The sequence below is a fragment of the Alternaria ventricosa genome (genome assembly GCF_023758065.1).
Source record: "Alternaria ventricosa strain BMP 2768 chromosome Unknown scaffold_4, whole genome shotgun sequence".
NCBI lineage: Eukaryota > Fungi > Ascomycota > Dothideomycetes > Pleosporales > Pleosporaceae > Alternaria > Alternaria ventricosa.
This window is the reverse complement of record NW_026055684.1, coordinates 1,870,423-1,889,465: the sequence shown is the minus strand read 5'-3', so window position 1 is coordinate 1,889,465 and position 19,043 is coordinate 1,870,423. Positions and strand designations below refer to the sequence as shown.

Below are 19,043 nucleotides of genomic sequence, written 5' to 3'. Positions count from 1 at the left end.
AACTACCAGTGGCGGCGTGCTGCTGCTGGTCCTCCTGCTGCTCCTGTTACGCAAGTGGTGGAGTTGGACGAGAAGGAGTATAATACCCTGGCAAAGGTTCTGGGAAATAATGCGCCAGATGGTCCCCCACTTGAGGGCGAGCAAATGGATGTAGAGATTACGGATGATGAGGACGAGGCTACACCCGGTGACGATGAGGATAGCGCTGTTGGCGGCATCGGCGCTACGGGTACTGGTACTATCAAGAGGAAGAGGACGGTTCGTGTTGTAATCAGGTCGAGGGCGTTTATTTAGGCGGCTGCTGGACTGTTGTGTTACGCTGCGCTACGAGCTCTGAATACCCTGGGTCCGGTTGGCATTCGCATGGATTCGTTGTTTTTGGCACGGCGTTTCGCGTTAGCATCATGATATCTTTTGGACGTCGATGATGAGGTTTTAAACACATGTAATTATTTTGCTATTCTTCTTCTTGTAGTTTGCTTTAATCGGCTTCCATTGAATGCTAGTCAGAGTGGATTGCTGTAATATGAACAAGGTCCAGAACAACAGCATGCACGCATAAAGTGATTTGGTGGTGTTAGGCAGCATATGATGGTGCATTGCAATGGTATCAATTAGTCGAAGATGTCAATATCTAATTAATATATTTGGCGAGCCAACATCTGCAGCATCTAGAAGCAGAAGACTTGGTCCTCGAGCTTGCTGACTGGCCTTGCCTTGGCGTAACCCAGGCTCTCGGTTGCCTTCTTCATGGCCGCAACCATGGGTGGTGGTCCGCAAATGAGGATCTTAACATCGCTCGCAGGCGCGGGCAGCTTCTCCTTAATCATGTCGGCAGTAACGAAACCAGTGCCGCCGGTCCAGTTCTCGGGTGAGTTGTTCAGAACGTAGTGGACGTTGAACTTGGGGTCCTTCGCCGCTAGCGCGTCCAAGTCGTCCTTGAGCAGGATGTCCTCGGGGTTGACGTTGGCGAAAATGAGGTCGACGGCGGTCTTGTCACCGGAAGAGCGTCCACGCATGATAGCCTTCGCGATCTGGAGCATGGGCGTAATACCAGTGCCACCAGCGATCATACCGAAATGCCTAACCATGTTGGGTGTGTAGACCATAGCTCCCTTGGGGCCTTTGACCTTGATTGTGTCTCCGATCTTCAAGCTCGCGACGTGCTTGGAGATGTTTCCGGTGGGGTATGACTTGATGAGCAGGTCGACATGGCCCTTGTCTTCGTCGGATGTGATTGGTGTGTACGAGCGGACGACTTCTTTGGGCTGGCCGGCGATGGTAGCGGCGAGGGAGATGTGCTGGCCGATGGGAAGGCCGAGAGTGTCGGTTGGGCGAGGGAGGTCGAAGCGGTAGATGGCGGTATTGTGCGAGAGAACAGTCTTCTCCGAGAGCTTGAAGTCCTGGAATTCCGTCGGCTTCAACACCTTGCGGCTTCCACCGCTGCTGCTGCTGTACCAGAGGAAACCTCCAATGACAGCAGCAAAAGCTACCGCGATAGGTAGGAGCTCCATGAGTGATGGCATTGTCGGCCTACGAGGGGGGAAGGAGCAAGTAAGTAAGTTAGGAAGCGGGGGGAGAGGATAAGGAAAGTGAAGAGGTGGGGAGAAGGAGAACTGACAGGGTCGCCGTGACAATTCCCCGACGACCTATCCCCCCGATTGGCTGCTGAGACGAGACTTGGCAGGGTTCAAGCGCATCATCGCATCGCATGCGCGCATTGGGGAATCGCACCCAGAATCTCTTCATTCCACCAGATGCCTACATCAATTTACCAACTTACGACAACATTTTGCACTGTTTGCACAGCCCCAGGTTTTTACGTCGTAATCCTGGTTCGCATTGATGCGAGCTCAGGCGCCTTGGCACGTGATTACTGAACTTCACCCCTAAACCATCGCATCCCGTAGAGCTTCAACATTGTGTGGCTAGAGGCCCATGACGCCCTAAATTTCCGGAACGCGTGCGTTGATGCTAGGCAGACCTTACCGAAAGCGGAAACATTACCTCCAGAGACGGCGCGTTTGAGCGTACCAACTGCTAGGTAGGCCACGCGAGAGACAAGGTAGCTCGAAGTCGGATGCGCTGAACATCTAGCACCCGCATCCGACATCGAGCTACCGACATGCTACATGTCAAAATAGATCACCAAGACCAAGCAACGCCGACGCTAATGCTGACCAGCGAATCCCCAGTGGCTCTGTGTCTTCCGCTCCACAGACTCGGTGCAACAACGTTGAAGAAACCAAGACCGAAGCACGACTCGTGAACTAAGGTGACATAAGATCTACAAGGCAGACCCGTTCAACGTTGTTTCATCGTATTCATGGAGGTCTAATCTCTGTTGTATTTCGGATGCAAAGACAAGTCGTGGGATCTCTATATAGGTAGCGTTTCGTTGCGCAGTAGGTATTCATTTACGCCACACTCGTTTTTTGAAGTTCATCATCATGCGTATTTCTACCATACTTTCGTTCACGATCGCTTCGCTATGTAGCGCACTGCCTGTCAATGAGACTGCAGGTAGCTGCTCCAACCCGCGCGTCAGGAAAGAGTGGTATGTATTTCGGAAAAGTGATTCGTGTGTGGTTCCTACTGACAATCTTCTAGGCGCACTCTGAACTCGTCTGAACAGAACGCCTATATTGATGCCGTCCAATATCTGAAGCGGGCACCTTCCAAGGGTACCGAAGTATTCAGTACTCTGAAGACCAGGTTTGACGACTTTGTCGCCTTACACATCAACGCTACGCGAGGTTCGTACTATACGTTATCCACAAGCATACGCGTCAGCTAACAAGATGCGACAGGAGGTCAAGATGTCCCCTCACTCGCCAATGATCCTGAATCTGCTGGTAAGTACCCTTGTGAGACGTTGTTTACCGAAACCCCCATACTAACTGGCCTTTCCCTAGCCAACGTCACAATCTACGGCATTCACACAGTTGGTGTCTTCCTACCTTGGCACCGCTACGCCATCTGGGTCTTCGAATCTGTGCTTCGCTCCGAATGCAACTACACTGGTGCACAACCCTACTGGGACTGGACTCTCGACAACCCGTCCACCAACGCCAATGGTTCCATTTACACCTCGCCTGTGCTGAAGGGTTTTGGCGGCAACGGTTCCGACACAGACGGATGCATCAAGGACGGCCCATTCGCTGGAAACACGTCTTTGAACATCGGGCCCGTCGAATCGCTGGCGTCAAACCCGCGCTGCTTAACGCGCGCTGTTGACTTTGATCTGTTCAACGGAAGTACCGGCTGGGAAGATGTCTACCCGCCGACCATGCAAGCAAAGAACTACTACCAGCTCCAGGCTTTCATCGATGGATTAAGTTTCGTCAAAGATGAGGACACAATCCGCACAAACGCAATCCAGCGGCCGCATGGTCTAGGGCACATGGCTATCGGTGGAGACGTACGTAACCTTCTTCTATTGCGATTTCTTTCTATGCTAACACCCTACCTAGATCAGCGATATCTACTCTTCCCCCAACGATCCGCTCTTCTGGCTCCACCATTGCCAGCTCGACTACATGTGGACGCTCTGGCAGAGTCGTGATCCTGCCCGTCTGACTGACATCGGCGGCCCAAGGACCATCGAGGGTTTTGGGCCTCCTGCTGACGCCGTCGAGCAGACTACACTAGACACACCGGTGTGGATGGGGTTCATGGCCGAAGATGTTGCCGTTCGTGCGGTTCTGGATACATTGAATCAGGAAGGCGAGGGCGTGCTGTGCTACAAGTATGAAGACTCACCGTCATTGGCTGGGAGGACACTCTAGGGTGTTCTACATCCAGACAGCACGCATTTCGTGTGCATGGATTTCTCGTCTTCCTCTAAATTACACTCTCCATATTCGTCGTGCCAGCTCCGCCTTGCCATCCTACATTACGGCACTCCATTGAGCTTCTTCGTATCGAACACTCATCACATATCTACTCATTGCGCAACATGCCTATTAATCCGATGCGCCTTTTTGTATCCCTTCCACCTCCTGTTGTTCGCAATTAAGTGAACCATCCTCGACAGGCTGCGTGTGAGCTACCTTCTCTCCAACTCCAAACTCTCTCAAAACCAACCATGCCGGCCAGATCGCTACGCCCCACAAGGCAAAGTTCCAGTAGACAGCACCGACTTCGGCGAATACAGTCAGACTCGTGATACCGTAGCTAACAGCCTGCCAAGCACTCTCGCTCCCCCTCAACAACGCAGCATAGCGAATGACCTCAGGCTCGTCTACCGCTAGCCTGCCAATCATGAAGTATAGGAATAGGTAGTTGAGTTGAAAACCAGCAGTCAGGAAGATGAAGACAGCGAAAGCGCGCCCGAAGCCAGGTGACGTCCAATCATGTGTGGGCTTCGAATGGCGGAACTCGGTGACGAGTATCGTAGCCCAGAGCCACCAAGCTCCTTGTAGAACGACGATGAACCAGAAGGTACTGCGTGCGCGGGTACGCAGAGGAATCTTGGTGCGGTCGAGGTACTGGCCGAGTAGGTTTCCGCAGGTCACTGCGATGATGCCGGAGAGGAACGACCCTAGAGCGCGGGCACGCACGGAGAACCATACTAGATGCGAGTCAATATCTGGCGCAATGGGAAGCTATTCGAGGAAGAGAATGTCACTTACGAGCGAGGTAGGTGAAGAACACTGCTTCAGCGAAGACAGCCTGGCCGATCCAAAGAAGAATGAGTAAGAAGCGTTTGGTAAAGAACAGCCTCGTAATCTCCTTGATCTCGACCCATGGATTCTCCAGGATAGCCAAATTGACTTTCTTCCCATCTTTCCTCTGGACTTTACCGGGACTATTCAAGAACAGTCCCACCACAGGTCCAACACATTGCAAAGCAATGAAGATCAGATACACGGTATATGTGACTTTGCCCGCTTGATCGCGATCCGCGTTGAGACCGAGGTTGATAGCTCCTCCAAGGATCTGGCCAGCAAGCCGGTATGTGAGCCAATATCCAAGCGCCTTTCCTTTGTTCCAGGGTTCGGGGTATGCGATTGCGATTGCGGCTTCGGCCATCCAGAAGACTCCTGCTGAGATGCCGCATAGTGAGGAGCCGAGGTAGACGAACCACTCGGTCCCGAAGCGGTTGTTCGTGTAGAGTGCTGCTGCGTAGGGGGCGTAGCCGATGCTGTCGTTCGAGTTAGTGGTGCTATGCGCCTGTACAGGGTGTGTTAGCTTACGTTCCAAAGATTAGTGCTCCTTTGATGCCCACGTAGTGCACGATGACACTACTGAAATAGCAGCTCACGACCATAAGACAGAATGTGAGCGCGTTGCCTGCGTTGACGAGATGTGGTGATTGGGCTCCGCCGGCACCGAGACTGTTCATTGCGCCCCAGATACCTGGTGCGCTGAAGTTACAGAGTCCCAAGATGGTCATGTTGAAAAACGTTGAGCGGTACCATTTGACTGCTATTTGTGAGTCTATCGTGTGTGGATATTGGATTCTTCGATGCTCACCTGGATAGTCTCGCTTCTCAACTCCTTCGTCGCTGCCATACTCGACGGACGTGTCTGAGTTGGCCATAGTCAACACTCTTACAAAAATCTGATACCGGATGAAAAGGAGTTCTACTGCTCGTCATGTTCGGCTTTTCTGACCCGTTTGATAGATATATCGACTTCACGTCGTGACAATGCTTCATACCACACTGCGTTAGTACAACTCGCCATACAGCTGCATACTCGGCACACGGAGGTACCGAACTCCACTCGATACGAAGCCTGTGCAATTAGTGAGCCGCGTCTCCGGTATCCCCAAAACATTGTCCCAGATTCGTCGGGAAAGCTCCAGACGCGACGAGAGGCCTGACAGTATGCTGTCCCGGTCGTACCTCGGACACGGCATGATGATGGGATAGCACGCCATCTCCAAGGTACTTGACGATGCGTTATGGGGCCGTCATCCTCAACGGTCGGCGTGGGTACGAAATAAGGCCTAGTGGACACACTGACGGAACCGCGGTCAGAACAGTAGCGTAATCACGTCATCTCCATCCAAGATTGTGAACTACAATGCAAGATGTGTGTCTTTCGAAGGGAGTGCAAACTGCAACGAAGAACCACAAAACGCTCATAACAGGCCATTCTGTGACGAGATTGTCCGGAAGCGAGCGAGTACGCACTCAACTATTGAATAGCCTGATAGAAATATCTACGATTTCCTCTCTGCACCCGGCACATCCCACCAGCGTTCATGAAGATCTCTCAAATCCACTTCTTGACCAGGCGCCTTGAGATACGAAGTCAGATCAGTCGAATCGTCAAGCTCTGCTTCAGTGTACCCATTGCCAAAGTAGGCGAAGCGATTGTCCTTGTTTTCGCGTTCATACTCCCAATCTTCCCATCGTGGCTCCCGTCTAGCTATGGTAAAGTGTGCAGCTGAACCAGGCCATAAGCCATGAATGCGTTGACCTGCTACACCGCCGTTGTTCCAAGACGAGCAGTTGTCAGTCAAGACAGTAGTTGGGAAGAAAGCGTCACAGTAGTCGACGAAGTCATCCGTTGCCTCTTTCGATGGCGTTAGGGACTTGAGTCCTTGTGAAGAGACTTTGCGAAGTACTTTGGCGAAGTATGTGAGTGACGTCTCTACACCATGTGGCACTGTACCCGAAGGGCCCGTAGCATGCGGTCCGGCTAGGAAGAATAGGTTTGGGAAACCAGGTGCAGCCAATCCTAAGTACGTGTACGGGAAGCCCCATTTGCCTCCAGGCTTCCATGCTTCGTGTAAATCCACTCCACGCGCCTTGATCGAGAACGGTGGAACGAGATCAGTGTTGGCACCAGTCGCGCAAAATATCGCATCAAACGCGAAAGTCCTGCCATCGGTCGTTTCAATGCCCAGAGTTGTGAACCGCTTGATAGGCGACTTGACGAGCTCCACGTTGGCTTCGGTAAGAGACTCCAGGTAGCCAGGACCTGGTGTGAGTCGCCTGCAATGTGGGGCAAAGTCTGGTATCAATCCATCAAGCAGTTCGGGTTTTTGCGCTACCCGCTTCTTCATGACATCGATGAACTGCTCTCGCATCCCTTGATTCTCCGTTGATCCACGAATCATAGCACGGAATCGTCTCCAGTATCTATCCTCGAGATCTTTCCTGAAGGCCAGATACACCCCGGGGTCTTCCAGAGCCTTGCGCTGTTCCTGTGAGTATGGCTGTGGCTCAAAGGTCCGCTCATCGCCTGCCCACGATGTCGCGATCCATGTTGGATTGCGAACGAAGTGGGTGATGTGTTTTGCAATGGGTTGTAGGTTTGGCACGACCTGAATACCACTTGCGCCATTTCCAATGACAGCGACTTTCTTGCCCGTCGGATCGAACGAAACGTCCCAGTTTGACGTGTGTCTTAGATGGCCTCGGTAGTCGTTCAAGCCCGGATAATCAGGTAGCTTCCAAGAGTTGAACCGACCAATGGCGGTGATGACGAAATCGAAGGTCTCTGTCGATGAGGTCTCATTTTTGAGGTTACGCAATGTCACTCGCCATTTGGAGTGTGCGTCGTCCCATTCCGCTTCGTCGACGCGGTGCCGAAGTCTGACATACTTGTAGACGTCGTGCTTCTTAGCCTGCGCCTGCCAATAGTCACGAATCTCAGCGCCTCGCGCAAAGATCTCAGACCATTGCGTATTGGGCGAGTATGTCGCTTGATACACATGAGATGGAATGTCGCATCGTACTCCGGGGTACACGTTCTCAAGCCACGTCCCACTCTGCATGTTGTCAGTGCGATTCTCCCGCAACTCCTGAGTGCACTTACAACATCGTCGTTCTTCTCAAAGATGGTTAAGTCGATGCCCGGCACTTTCGCTGGCAGAAGAATACCTGCATTGATACCAGCTAGCCCAGCACCGATGACAGCGACGCGAAGGCTTCGTACATGATCGATGTACTGCGTTGGGCTCAACTGCAGCTTCGAAACGGGGTAAGAAGTTGGCAAGGTAGCGTGAAATTCATCTTGTTTGGTGCCCTCTGCTGACGCGAGATGTTCTGCGAGCTGTGCGACGCGTCGCGATGGTGTTGGCTCTTGCCCCGAAGCCGTTAGATTGGCCGCGGCTGCTAAAACTGGGTTTGGCGTCATTATGTAAGCGGTGGGCGTCCCTCGCTGTCCCTAGAACGATGCCCTCTCGTCGAACGCATGTCTCTACCCATGACGACTTTAAAGCCCCGGGGTTAGCTGCCTCGCTATCACCAACTTTGCTCTCAAGTACCGATGCCGTAAGACGCTGTTAGATGCGCTATCTTTTCCCGGCCTGCAGAGCCGCCGGTCGGGCAGAAGGGCAATCACGTCTTTTCTCCGCTTGCTGACGAAATCGGCTCGCAGCATTCGCGGTGGTTGTCGTGCTCGCTCCCCTGCACTGACGCGACCTTGCGCTCTAGAGAGAGCGAGACAGCAACTAGGACAAATCTGCGACGCCCAAGAAGACATCGACGGCGTCGTGCCCCATTGCAGGATGCGACCCAGAGCAATATCGCGTTATAATGCACATCTCCAAGCTGACGCATACTGATATGGCATCTCGGTCACTTACATCAGATCTTAGGATGTATGGAGTCTCTTAGAGCATTTGATTTTGTTCAAATCCACGACATCTCAGCTTGCTTAATCGCATTTGTTTTTCACTCCGGAATGACGTGGTCCTTAGCATCGACTCCCGCCTTCCACCGATACGTCGATGCCACGTGCTCCTCAAGCGGGCCTTTCTGTCCCTTCTTCGCATAGAAGTTTTCGCGATAAGTGCCACCAGGCACAGCATAATCGTTCCAGAACAAACCCCGCTTCTTGAGCTCGGGAAGCAACAGCTCAATCATGTCCACAAACGACTGTGGAAAGACGGCGTACGCCTAGCTCGTGCATCAGAGTCAATACTACCACAATAATCGGGATACGACTCACCATGTTGAAACCGTCAACGTCGGCCTCGTCAATCCAGACTTGCAACCCATCCGCAACTTGGGATGGAGTTCCAACAAGAATGGGACCGTTTCCACCGATGCTCACGTGCTCCGCGACTGTATGCTTCGTCCATTTGGAAGTACCAGGGGAGAACCGAGCGTAGCCTTCGACAGTAGACCGCACAGCGTTGCTCTCGACGTGACGCAATTCCTCATCGTCTCCGTATTTTCCAAGATCAATGCCAGTCCAACCACAGAACAGCGACAACGCTCCTTCCAAGGACGCATATTTGCGGTAATCGGCAAGCTTAGCCTGGGCCTCTTCTTCGGTTTGACCGATGATGGGTGTTACAAGAGCAAGAAACTTGATGTTCTTCCCTTCCCGACCGAACTGCGAAGAGGCAATGTGTCGGATTTCTGTGATGTTCTTCGCACAGACCTCAGGCGCATGGGCGGAGACAAATATTGCTTCTGCATTTTGTGCTGCAAAGGCTTTTCCTGCCTTCGACGCACCCGCCTGGAGGATGAGAGGCGTACGTTGCGGGCTTGGCTGGCATATGTGAGGGCCCGGCACGTTGAAGTACTTTCCTTCGTGGTTGATCTCGCGCACCCGATCGGGTACCGTGTATACGCCACTCTTCCGGTCCAGTACGACTGCATCGTCTCTCCAAGAAGACTCTAGCAGCTTGTACATGACCTTCACATATTCCTCAGCCTGCGCATAGCGCTCGTCATGCTGAAGTGTATCAGCAAAGTCTCTAGCCAAGCCAAGCCGAGGTACACGAAACACTAACCGGCAGTTGCTCCTTCATACCCATGTTACGCGCAGCCGAATCAAGATAGCTGGTCACAATCTGTAAAGGTTATTATCCATGCAGCGATCGAAGAAGCACATCGCCTCACATTCCAACCAAGTCTAGATCAAGTCAGTCCCTGAGCCAGATAAGGATAACAGATGCCTCACCTTCCCTTCGAAAGATGATCGACCGTCGATAATCTCCGAGCAAGGTGGTACGGTTGTTCATATGTTGTCGAGACAGTCACGCCGAATCCGATGCTCTCGGTGACTGCTGCCATGGCACTCACAATGGCCAAAGGCTCATTGACTGGCCATTGCGCGCCTGAGATTTTTGCAGCATCAAGATTGCCATTGTAGACATCATATCCACCGAGCACGTCGGCTACGAAGACACCATGAATTTTGGCTTTCTCAAGCAGCTTCGCAAGCTCTACCCAGTGCTCGATGTTGTTGAACTCATGTGAACGGTCATCAGGATGTCTCCACAGGCCTGGTGACTGATGGCCACTGCCTATTGGAGATTAATTGTTAGCTAATGGCAAGTTGCTCGACCGACTTGCTGCTCTTCCATGTAGATTGGCTTTGTGAGGGGGCGTCACGTGAACTTACACATTTCAACGAAGGCATTGATGATCAGCTTCTTCTTGCCTTTTGCTGTCGCATCAGTCTTTCGCCTTGCATTCTTCGAATTCGCAACACCATTCTCTCGGTTTCGCTTCGCCATGGTATCAATCAATGGTTGTTTCGCAAAGTATCTAATGGTATCGTGCGGAAGAAGTGTCGTGGTTCTGGAGGTCGGATGATGTGCTTTGAGCGCTCTCAAACGCAATCGCTTAGGTATCTGCGGGATGCGTCATCACGTCAACTCCGAGGTATCACTATATGTTTGTCTCCGATGTAGGCCCTTCTATTTACGCTACGCGACGGTAAGTTGAGGCGGTAAATTGATAGCATGCCGACTACGCGTATTATGCCATCTTAATCCACAATGACAACAGTTATTCGCGCACCTAGAGAGTCCTTATTGTAGACTTGCAGATCGCATCTAACCTACTTGAGTAATCTAAAGGCGTATTCCCGGAGAGGTCGCAAAGAGAAACCCGAAGGCTGGCGATCAGCAGCCAGTTGAGGAGTTGCATTGAAGGAGAATCAATCCACCACCAACACAAGAGGCACACACCCTGAGCAACCTAAATTTCAATCTTTAAGATGTTGCAAGTCAAGCGAACTCGTAGCATCACAGCAGCGTCTTCACAAGAGGCAACATCGAAAAGACGTAAAACAATCGAACAGGTGCAGCAGAAGGGCAAAGAAGAGACGCTTCCCGCGGTACAATCAGCATTGAAGCTACATGCAATACGTCAACCATACGAAGTCTCCGCCGACCACCTTCTCCCAAGCATTCAACACGACAGCGAACTTTTAGTAAAAGTGCAAGCTGTAGGCTTGAACCCAATCGACTGGAAAGCACCGTACGAACCGACCACCCAGTCCCATACTCACATATCCACTAACAACCCCCCAGCGATTACAACTTCGGCATCCCAACCCTCCCCTATATCTCCGGCCGCGAATACAGCGGCGCAGTCCTCCTCACCCCTAAAACACCCTCATCACGGATCAAAAAGGGCGATCGCGTCCTCGTCCCCTCAACCGACTACCGCGACCCGCGCAAAGCCGCATACCAACACTACAGCATCGCCTCCACCTTCAACACCATTCGCCTGCCTCCCAACCTCTCCCTCAATTCAGGCAGTATCCTAGGCGTAGCTTTTGTCTCCGCCGCCCTCACACTAGGAATATGTCTCGGGCTCGATTTCTCCGACATTGAGGACGGGCCTAATATCCTCGATATTGTGAGGAGGATGGAACCGGAGGGTATACCGGGTGATATACGACAAGAATGTTTCCATAGTATTGGCGTGAAAGAGCGTATCAAAGCTCCAGATAACCTGATTATCTGGGGTGCGGGATCGGTATGTGCGTTTGTGACGATGCAGATAGCACGATTAGCAGGGGTGAAAGTCATAGCAGTTGTCGATGCCGCAAAACACGGTCCCAGGCTTCTGGCGTCGGAAGCAGCGCGGCCGGATTACCTCGTTGACGCGCACGACGCAGGAAGAGCGGTGGAAATCATCCGCGCCTATACGGGCAAGACAGGCGCGCGATTTGGCTTCGATACGCTAGGCAGAGAAACAGCGGGTTACTTGATGAGCGCTCTTGTACATCCTACTGTTCCGGCTTCATCACAGGCCAAATTGCCGACTCCGCCGTCAACACCGCATACCCCCGTTTCAGCGGGGCAGAGATCCCATCTCGTGGGCTTGACGGGTCTACCGAAGGATAACGTACCGAAAGACGTTGCGCTGCACAGTGTGCCTATCAAGCTATACCACGAAGTCCCGCAAGTGGGCGAGGCGCTTAGTGCGTGGTGCGAACGGCTGCTTGCCAAGGGGTTGTTGGTTCCACCAGATGTTGTGGGTACGGTGGAGGGGTTGGAAGGGGTGAATGCGGGGTTAGATCGGATGAGGCGGCGGGAGGTCAGTGGGGGGAGGTTGGTTGCTGTGCTGAAGTAAAGCGAGGTGAAGACAAAGGGAAGAAAGGGGGGTTGATGCGAAATCTTGAGATAGATGAGCATGTGTGTAGAGGTAAGGATATCCCAATGCATTTTGATATATAGTACAAGTCGCAAATCTCCATCTCGCCTTTTTTTCGCAAAAGACTAGACGATGAGTCTGCGCAAAAAGCAGTGGTGGTCATCCAGGGTATTGGTCATTCGTAGTCGTCTTCGTTGCAAACTACGCCAATGTAATCCCCTTCGCTGCGCCGGCCCAACTGGGCAGCGTCAATGCCAGCAAAACAAAGCACCGCAACGCCTCTCCAAAATGCATGATTATGCCAAAAGCCGCCAAGTTATGGCTGCGTTTTTGCTACGCCCCTCCCCCAATGCGCCCATGATGCAAAGTCCAAGTCCATGATGATGGGTATAGAGAAAGAGAAGAAAAAGGCAAACGTGTAAACCAAGAAAGGGGTATGCGCTAAAAGACAAGGCTGATGAAGATGAAGATGATTGCTGCGTCGTCGTAGGGATAAAGAAGTCATTTCGGGTATTGAGTTAAGCGGTTCGTGATAGAAGGTTTTGTTCAAAAAAGCGACAGTGGCAGCAACGTTAATGTTCGTCTTCGCTGCTCCATGCGCCGTCGTCTTCTTGATCGATACTTTCCATGACTTCCTTGATGACGCCGTGACTCTTCGGGTCCAGATTCATAGCTATCGTGAGGTGGCGAATTGCGCTCGCGCGGTCTCGCAACTTCTTGTAACACCTACCTAGCAGGAAATGTATGTTGGGGTCGTCTGGAGCAGCATCTTTCAAGTAGAGAAGCTCGTGCAAGGCCTCTTGCGGCGCGTTCAACTTCAGCAGGACTTGCGATTTGCGGAAGCGTGCCATAACGGAGCGTGGTTCGATCTTGATCGCATTTTCGAACTGCAGCAATGCGGGTTCAGTCTTCTTCATGCGGTCCAGAACCTGCGTACTCATATTAGTATTCGACGGACAAACGAGGACAATGATGACTTACCAAGCCTATCCGAACAAGGAGCATGGCGTTGTTCTGGTTGATCTCCGCCGCTGCCCGATAGTGCTTCTCAGCCACTTCGTACTTGCCCAGACGCTCGTAGACGTTTCCAAGACCATACCAGCCGTTGTAGTGCCTGTTATCCGCACTGATGGCATTGCGATAGGCCGCCATGGCTTTATCAAACTCCTCATTTGCGACATGCTCATGACCTTGGAGGGTGAAAGCGTAGGCGAACTTTGGATCCAACTGCGTAGCTCGAGCGAAGCATTTGACGGCTTCATCATGCTGCCCGTTTATAGAGCTTGCATTACCCAGTGCACACCAGGCTTGTGGAGAGAGACGATCTTGGTCCATCAGCGTATGTGCAAGATGACCCAAGGCCACCTCATCCCTGAGCTGCCAGAGCGTATTGGAATACACTTCCATATGCTCTGAGGAAGCAGGCGCCAGTTCTCGTATCTTTCGAAACGTGCTGGCTGCGTCTGTGTAATGGGTGCGCTCATAGTGGGCCTTGCCGATCTGCGCCAGAACCCAGGGTGTCTCCCGCTGTGACTTAGGCACGAGTCCAAATGCCTCAAGTGCCTTTGATGCATCATAGCGACTCAGATGCCTGTATCCAGAAGCTATCTTGAGGAGCAGATCCAGTAGCCAGCTCAAGACATCTCGGTCCCGTGAAGTATCTGCGGGCGGACCCATCCTTGGGGGCGGTGCGACAGTCGTCTCCGCCACGCTCCGTGGTCTCTCCGGTTTTGTGGGTTCGGAGTTGTCGACATGCGGTTTCCTGTTGCCACTAACAACTCTGCCCACAGTCGAGCCTGTCCCTGAGCGTGGCTTGGGAGCTGCGGCCCTTGCTTTCCGTAGCTCGCGCCGCTCTTTCGACTCGAGGTCTCTGCTTGATGTACCGCCTGGTCTGCTACTTGAAGGCCGGATCTGAGTGATAGAGTTCAGCAGCCGTACACTGCGCCTTGGGGGAGCCGCTGTAGGATCAAACGGTTGCGATTGTTGTTGTGATTGGGAGTGAGGTTGCTGCGGTGCTTGTGCGTGGGGCTGGGGCTGCTGCAGAGAATGACCAGATACGGTTCTCTTATGTCCGTTCTGGTAAACAGGCCGCGGGATGTCCGTCTGATCGCTTTCAGGGTTCGTCTTGGTGCGGGCTCTTGATGTTATGGGGCGCATCTGGACGGGACCGCCAGCCTCGCCCATCATGGCGTGCTCGTCGTGTGCGTTTTGGCCGTTGACAAAGGGGTTTTCAACGTCGTTGTATGAAGGAGGCTGCGCGCTGCGGCCATTCATCCTAGGCTGGAGGTTGTATGAGGAGGCAGGAGGGAGCATATCGGGCGTGATTTTGAAGATGTTATGAGGACGGACGACAGCGCCAATATCACAGAGACCGGTGAAGGCATCCCACATGAAGGAGTTGATCTTGAGTGCGGCGACAAAGTGTTCAATGGCCTTTTTGGAGTCGCCATGGGCTGCGTACAGCTTTCCCAGCATGCAGTAGCAGGCGGCGGCGTCGGGCACATGGCGTCGTGAGGTCTCGGAATGCTTGTCTGTGACGAATGTCAGTAGAGGTCACCAGTGTTTACTCCTATAACTACTCACTCCAGTGGTTACGCCCTGCCCAGGAACTGCGCATCTTCTCCAGCGCCTGGGCTCCCTGCTCATAGCGGTCGAGGGCGAGACAGGCCTGGGCAAAGACGTAGGCGCATCCTAGATGCTGGGTGTGGTTGCCCTTGGCTCGCGCATCGTCCAGGGCTTGCTTGTATCTTCCCAGACGGAGGTTGCACAGGGCAAGTAGGTGCGCTGCATCGTGGCTGCGGGGGTCGAGGGCGTGCAGGCGGCCGGCAAAGAACAGGGCGTTTTCAGCGAAGCCGTTGTCTAGGTGGTAGTATACGATCTGGCGCAGTTGGGCATTTACGCCTGGGGGTGCTGACATGCTTGCTGGGCGGCGGCGAAGACAGGACGGAGACTCAAGGTAATGCGCTCATAGTCGAGGCGGCGTTGGCTGGAGCGGCGGCGGTGGTGATGTTGCGGGCAGGCGGGTGGACGCGGTCAAGGTGTAGGTTTACGCGCTACGAGTGCCAAGACATGTAACAAAACAATGTCCCGCCTGCGCCTAGAGACGCACGACGTTTCTCTGCAACGTCCAGCCAGTCACAGCCACATCGCACCTTCACCATGGCCAAGGTACGCCCGCCCGCCCACCGCCCGCTACCACGCACCCGTCACTGACAGTCCCCGTAGAAAGCCACCAAGACGCTCGCGGCCTCCAATGCCCAGCGCCTCAACCAGACCCTCTACATCACCCTCGCCGTCCACGGCCTCTGGTGGCTCCTGCGTGCCCTAATTTTCCGCGCTTCACTGTCACGCAAGTCACTGGTCGTCTATCTACTACTCTCGGCTCCGCAACTGCTCATCCAGCTGTACTTCGAGCGCCTCTCTCGCCCCACTCTCGATGCCGACGGCGCTGTCAAGCGACCTGGCGAAGACCTCGATGCCAAGGGCCTGACTGAGTACATGTGGGATGTCGTCTATTGGACGTATGGCTGCATTGTCATGGCTGCTATTGTCGGAGACTACGCCTGGCTCCTGTGGATTGTGATCCCAGTCTACAGCGTCTATTCCGCTTACACCACCTACACGGGCATGAGGGGCGGATACCAAGATGCAGCCGGTGTGCCCCAGCCGCAAGCAAGCAAGAGACAGGCCAAGATGGAGAAGCGAGGTGGCCAGAAGATGCAGTACCGGTGAAGGTTTGCATCAATTCGTCATGTATTATATATACAGCATTATACATAAGTTTAGGCCTCGACCTTTGTGGGAATCTTGGGGATGCCTCGTTTGCGATCCTGGTGCGGCACTCCATATCGCCATCCAGCAGCCGCGGCACCTCTGCCGTCTCTGCCTGCAGCCTCTACGCTGACGTCCTTGAAGACGAAATCCCACCTCCGCTGCGGCACCACTTTCATGGCCCTAAGCTCCTCTTCCTTGCGCTTCTCTTCTTGCCTCTTCTTTGCTTGCTCTTGTTCAAATCGCTGCTCGGCAAGCTTCTTGCGCTCCTCGAACGAAAGTCCAGACTGCAATTCCCGCTCAGCCTGCACAAGTTCTGGGTGAGGAATGCGTGCGTCGGCCGGCAACAGCGTGTTGTCAAAGGCCTTGCCAGCGTCTTCACGCGTGAATTGCCGAGACTCAGCAACAGGCACGAAGAGCTGCTGACGTGTCGCGGGGTGTACCGCGAGGTCATTGATGGGCTCGTGTGTGATAGGACGTTTGTTTTTGTTCCCCGGGAGCGAGGTATCGATGTGTGGAGTTGTTGGAAGCATGGAAAGAACTGCCTTGGAGTAAGGGAGCGCGAGTGTTTTGCCCTGTAAACATTGAGTTAGCAATTGTAATACAGTGTTTCCGCTGTTTCAAAGAACAAGCCGACGACGTTCAGCAAGAGCATGACTTAAGTTTTGTAACCATGTGGATGTCTTAAAGACTAATCGATTTTTAAGAAGCTCATCATGTCGTGTTGTGGGGGGATTGAAGAAAATGTTTGAACATACCTGGGCGATCCACTCTTTCTCCATTTGCTTCAGACGCACAACAGCGCCGACGCGTTCATTGCTGACGCCAAACTCGACACTGGCGAGCGACACTGTCGCCCCATCCTTCTTGACTCTCCGCCAGATTGCTTCCCGGAGGTCCTCACTCAATACTGGCTGACTGCGGAAGTACTGATTGAGAGGAAAAGGCCGCAAGTCCTCTGCCGTTTCAGGCGGAAGCTTGCTGTCATCGTCCGCTTCTTTCGGCTTCTTGGTGTCCTTCTCCTCAGCTGCGCCAGACTGAATGGCAGCATCTAGTGCATCCAGGCTCTCCTGTCCTGCAGGTGTCGCCTTTGCCGTGGTCTCCTCTGCCTTGGCCTCTGCTCCAGCTTGCTCGGCCTCAGTCGAGGCAGCAGCCTTCGCACCCCCATCTCTCCGCCATCCAGGGCCAGCGCGCACCAGGTTGCCGTACTTGTCGTAAGCTCCTAGGTAGTTTGTGGAGTCGGGTATAGGTTCCTTGAGCTGTCGACCCGGCCCATTGAGCCACTCATAGAATTTCCGCCGCCGTAATGTGATTTGTGGACATGGTGTCTGTGAGAAATGTCGCGAATGCCGTGATGGGCTCCAGGCAACCTGTGGCCGTGCAGCTAAGCACTGAGTGGCCTGTGATGGGGTGGCCGGTGTTGAGAAATTTTGACACCGTAACCGAGGAGGCATATTGAAGATGTGGGAGGCTACCGCATTAGCGCAGGTATGTGTTGGAGATGGAAGGAACGAAAAAGGAAGTCGTGTACACGTAAAGAAGCTTAGTGGTGGGAGTGGTAGGTTGGAATGCAGAGAAATGAGGAGCTCGCAGGAAATTCTAGTGACGCGCTACGTACACTAGTGTCTTGGCACAAATGAGCATCGTGACGCTCCACGACTCCCTTGTACATGACATGATCACTAGAATCTACTGACGCTTCTCAAGTTGCTAGCAAGACTTTCCTAGTGACAATAGTGGCGCTAAGCCCCTGAGCAATAAGTTTACGCTAATTAAAGATAGTTACAAAATGACGAACTACTGTTACTGTGTCTGCCCGTATACACAAAGACCAACGAAGCATTATGCCAAACCAAATATACACCAGCATTGCACACAATATATATCAACCGCAGATATCGACAACTCAAGAGCGCTTTTCATCGTGACGTACTGCATCATCGTAACTCGGCGGCGGCTCCTCATTACTGACCCTCTCTGTCTCCATACTTCGGCGTCTGCTTTCGTACTGCGGCGCACTTGGTGGCTCTCGACGGGCTTCATCCAGTGCGCGCTGAGCCTCCTCGCGTTTCTTTTCCGTCCTGCTATTTTTCTCTCGAGTCGTGATAGGCGCTGGTGGCGCTGATGATGAAGAGCCATAGATCGCTTCATGCTGCTACAACAGCCGGTCAGCTGACATAATGACGGACGTTTCAAGGCACGACGTACAGCAATAGCCTTCTTCTCCTTGCGCTCGAGTCTTTTCTCGGATATGGTACGTCCCAGTTTCTCGGCACCAAGGCCGAGACTGATGGCAAGTAGACCAGCCTTGGTCGCGTCAGTCAGTTGTCTCGTGCGGCTTATACATTGTAAGCTTACCATAGTAGGTCGTTCGGCGAAGTTGGAGGTGTTTTGGGTGTATGTCTGGAAATGTGCTTGACGTCGTCCGCAACAGCCTCGGGCGGGTGGCGAGTACAACGCTTGTTGTTCGAAGTAACTCTGACGGTTCTTTCTGCAACACATGGTGAGAGGAGTTTGAGTTGGGTGTTTGAAGCGTTCAAGTTGTGCTTGTAATGCTGGATTTTAAGAAGATGGTGATTCTTTCGTCGTGGTCTTCTGCTTACCTTTATAGTATGTCGAGTCCTACCACACAGTCTGACGTATGTGTCGCAATAATGCCCTTTTGGAGATGCCTGCAGTAAGATAAAGCGTTTCAGGTATCGTACTCTCGATGTGTAGTGTTAATTTGCTAGATGTGCTGAGCAGATTGACCCGGTGCGGTCGATATGTATGACTTACGGCCGCAAGACAGTGACGTATGGCAATAGTGGCGTCGTCTACGCAGTGATGATTGGCTACTCAACCTACCATAAGGCATGCCATTTTAAGCGAATGCGAACTGTTGCTACAGAGACTACCATTTCTACAACCGAAGTTTAGCGTATCCTAGCTAGAACCCGAGAGGTGAGATTCCCAACGGCGTTC

General features: G+C 52.9%; 10 protein-coding genes across 10 annotated transcripts; 3 read left to right on the top strand and 7 right to left on the bottom strand.

Annotated features, from left to right (window-relative positions):
* Positions 1 to 671: 671 nt before the first annotated feature.
* CBR1 (NADH-cytochrome b5 reductase) lies at positions 672 to 1,526 on the bottom strand (the record flags this gene model as incomplete). Its single annotated transcript, XM_049341242.1, has 1 exon — positions 672 to 1,526. One exon carries the CDS (start codon positions 1,524 to 1,526, stop codon positions 672 to 674), a length of 855 nt encoding a protein of 284 aa, XP_049202124.1.
* Positions 1,527 to 2,450: 924 nt separating this feature from the next.
* Positions 2,451 to 3,788, top strand: J4E93_003301 (uncharacterized protein; the record flags this gene model as incomplete). The annotated part of the gene is made up of 5 exons (XM_049341241.1): positions 2,451 to 2,557; positions 2,611 to 2,756; positions 2,811 to 2,855; positions 2,916 to 3,421; positions 3,474 to 3,788. 5 exons carry the CDS (start codon positions 2,451 to 2,453, stop codon positions 3,786 to 3,788), a joined length of 1,119 nt encoding a protein of 372 aa, XP_049202123.1.
* Positions 3,789 to 3,965: 177 nt separating this feature from the next.
* J4E93_003300 (uncharacterized protein) lies at positions 3,966 to 5,545 on the bottom strand (the record flags this gene model as incomplete). Its single annotated transcript, XM_049341240.1, has 4 exons — positions 3,966 to 4,573; positions 4,635 to 5,146; positions 5,199 to 5,427; positions 5,479 to 5,545. 4 exons carry the CDS (start codon positions 5,543 to 5,545, stop codon positions 3,966 to 3,968), a joined length of 1,416 nt encoding a protein of 471 aa, XP_049202122.1.
* A 627-nt stretch (positions 5,546 to 6,172) lies between these two features.
* J4E93_003299 (uncharacterized protein) lies at positions 6,173 to 8,097 on the bottom strand (the record flags this gene model as incomplete). Its single annotated transcript, XM_049341239.1, has 2 exons — positions 6,173 to 7,729; positions 7,777 to 8,097. The coding sequence occupies 2 exons, from the start codon at positions 8,095 to 8,097 to the stop codon at positions 6,173 to 6,175; spliced, it is 1,878 nt and encodes a 625-aa protein (XP_049202121.1).
* A 539-nt stretch (positions 8,098 to 8,636) lies between these two features.
* J4E93_003298 (uncharacterized protein) lies at positions 8,637 to 10,435 on the bottom strand (the record flags this gene model as incomplete). Its single annotated transcript, XM_049341238.1, has 6 exons — positions 8,637 to 8,861; positions 8,914 to 9,648; positions 9,707 to 9,766; positions 9,816 to 9,828; positions 9,877 to 10,222; positions 10,321 to 10,435. The coding sequence occupies 6 exons, from the start codon at positions 10,433 to 10,435 to the stop codon at positions 8,637 to 8,639; spliced, it is 1,494 nt and encodes a 497-aa protein (XP_049202120.1).
* A 485-nt stretch (positions 10,436 to 10,920) lies between these two features.
* Positions 10,921 to 12,058, top strand: J4E93_003297 (uncharacterized protein; the record flags this gene model as incomplete). The annotated part of the gene is made up of 3 exons (XM_049341237.1): positions 10,921 to 11,183; positions 11,237 to 11,687; positions 11,903 to 12,058. 3 exons carry the CDS (start codon positions 10,921 to 10,923, stop codon positions 12,056 to 12,058), a joined length of 870 nt encoding a protein of 289 aa, XP_049202119.1.
* An 822-nt stretch (positions 12,059 to 12,880) lies between these two features.
* J4E93_003296 (uncharacterized protein) lies at positions 12,881 to 15,225 on the bottom strand (the record flags this gene model as incomplete). Its single annotated transcript, XM_049341236.1, has 3 exons — positions 12,881 to 13,237; positions 13,290 to 14,839; positions 14,892 to 15,225. 3 exons carry the CDS (start codon positions 15,223 to 15,225, stop codon positions 12,881 to 12,883), a joined length of 2,241 nt encoding a protein of 746 aa, XP_049202118.1.
* A 242-nt stretch (positions 15,226 to 15,467) lies between these two features.
* J4E93_003295 (uncharacterized protein) lies at positions 15,468 to 16,040 on the top strand (the record flags this gene model as incomplete). The annotated part of the gene is made up of 2 exons (XM_049341235.1): positions 15,468 to 15,476; positions 15,534 to 16,040. 2 exons carry the CDS (start codon positions 15,468 to 15,470, stop codon positions 16,038 to 16,040), a joined length of 516 nt encoding a protein of 171 aa, XP_049202117.1.
* Positions 16,041 to 16,090: 50 nt separating this feature from the next.
* On the bottom strand, positions 16,091 to 17,533 carry J4E93_003294 (uncharacterized protein; the record flags this gene model as incomplete). The annotated part of the gene is made up of 2 exons (XM_049341234.1): positions 16,091 to 16,654; positions 16,838 to 17,533. 2 exons carry the CDS (start codon positions 17,531 to 17,533, stop codon positions 16,091 to 16,093), a joined length of 1,260 nt encoding a protein of 419 aa, XP_049202116.1.
* Positions 17,534 to 17,985: 452 nt separating this feature from the next.
* J4E93_003293 (uncharacterized protein) lies at positions 17,986 to 18,581 on the bottom strand (the record flags this gene model as incomplete). The annotated part of the gene is made up of 3 exons (XM_049341233.1): positions 17,986 to 18,234; positions 18,288 to 18,386; positions 18,438 to 18,581. 3 exons carry the CDS (start codon positions 18,579 to 18,581, stop codon positions 17,986 to 17,988), a joined length of 492 nt encoding a protein of 163 aa, XP_049202115.1.
* Between the last annotated feature and the right edge of the window lie 462 nt (positions 18,582 to 19,043).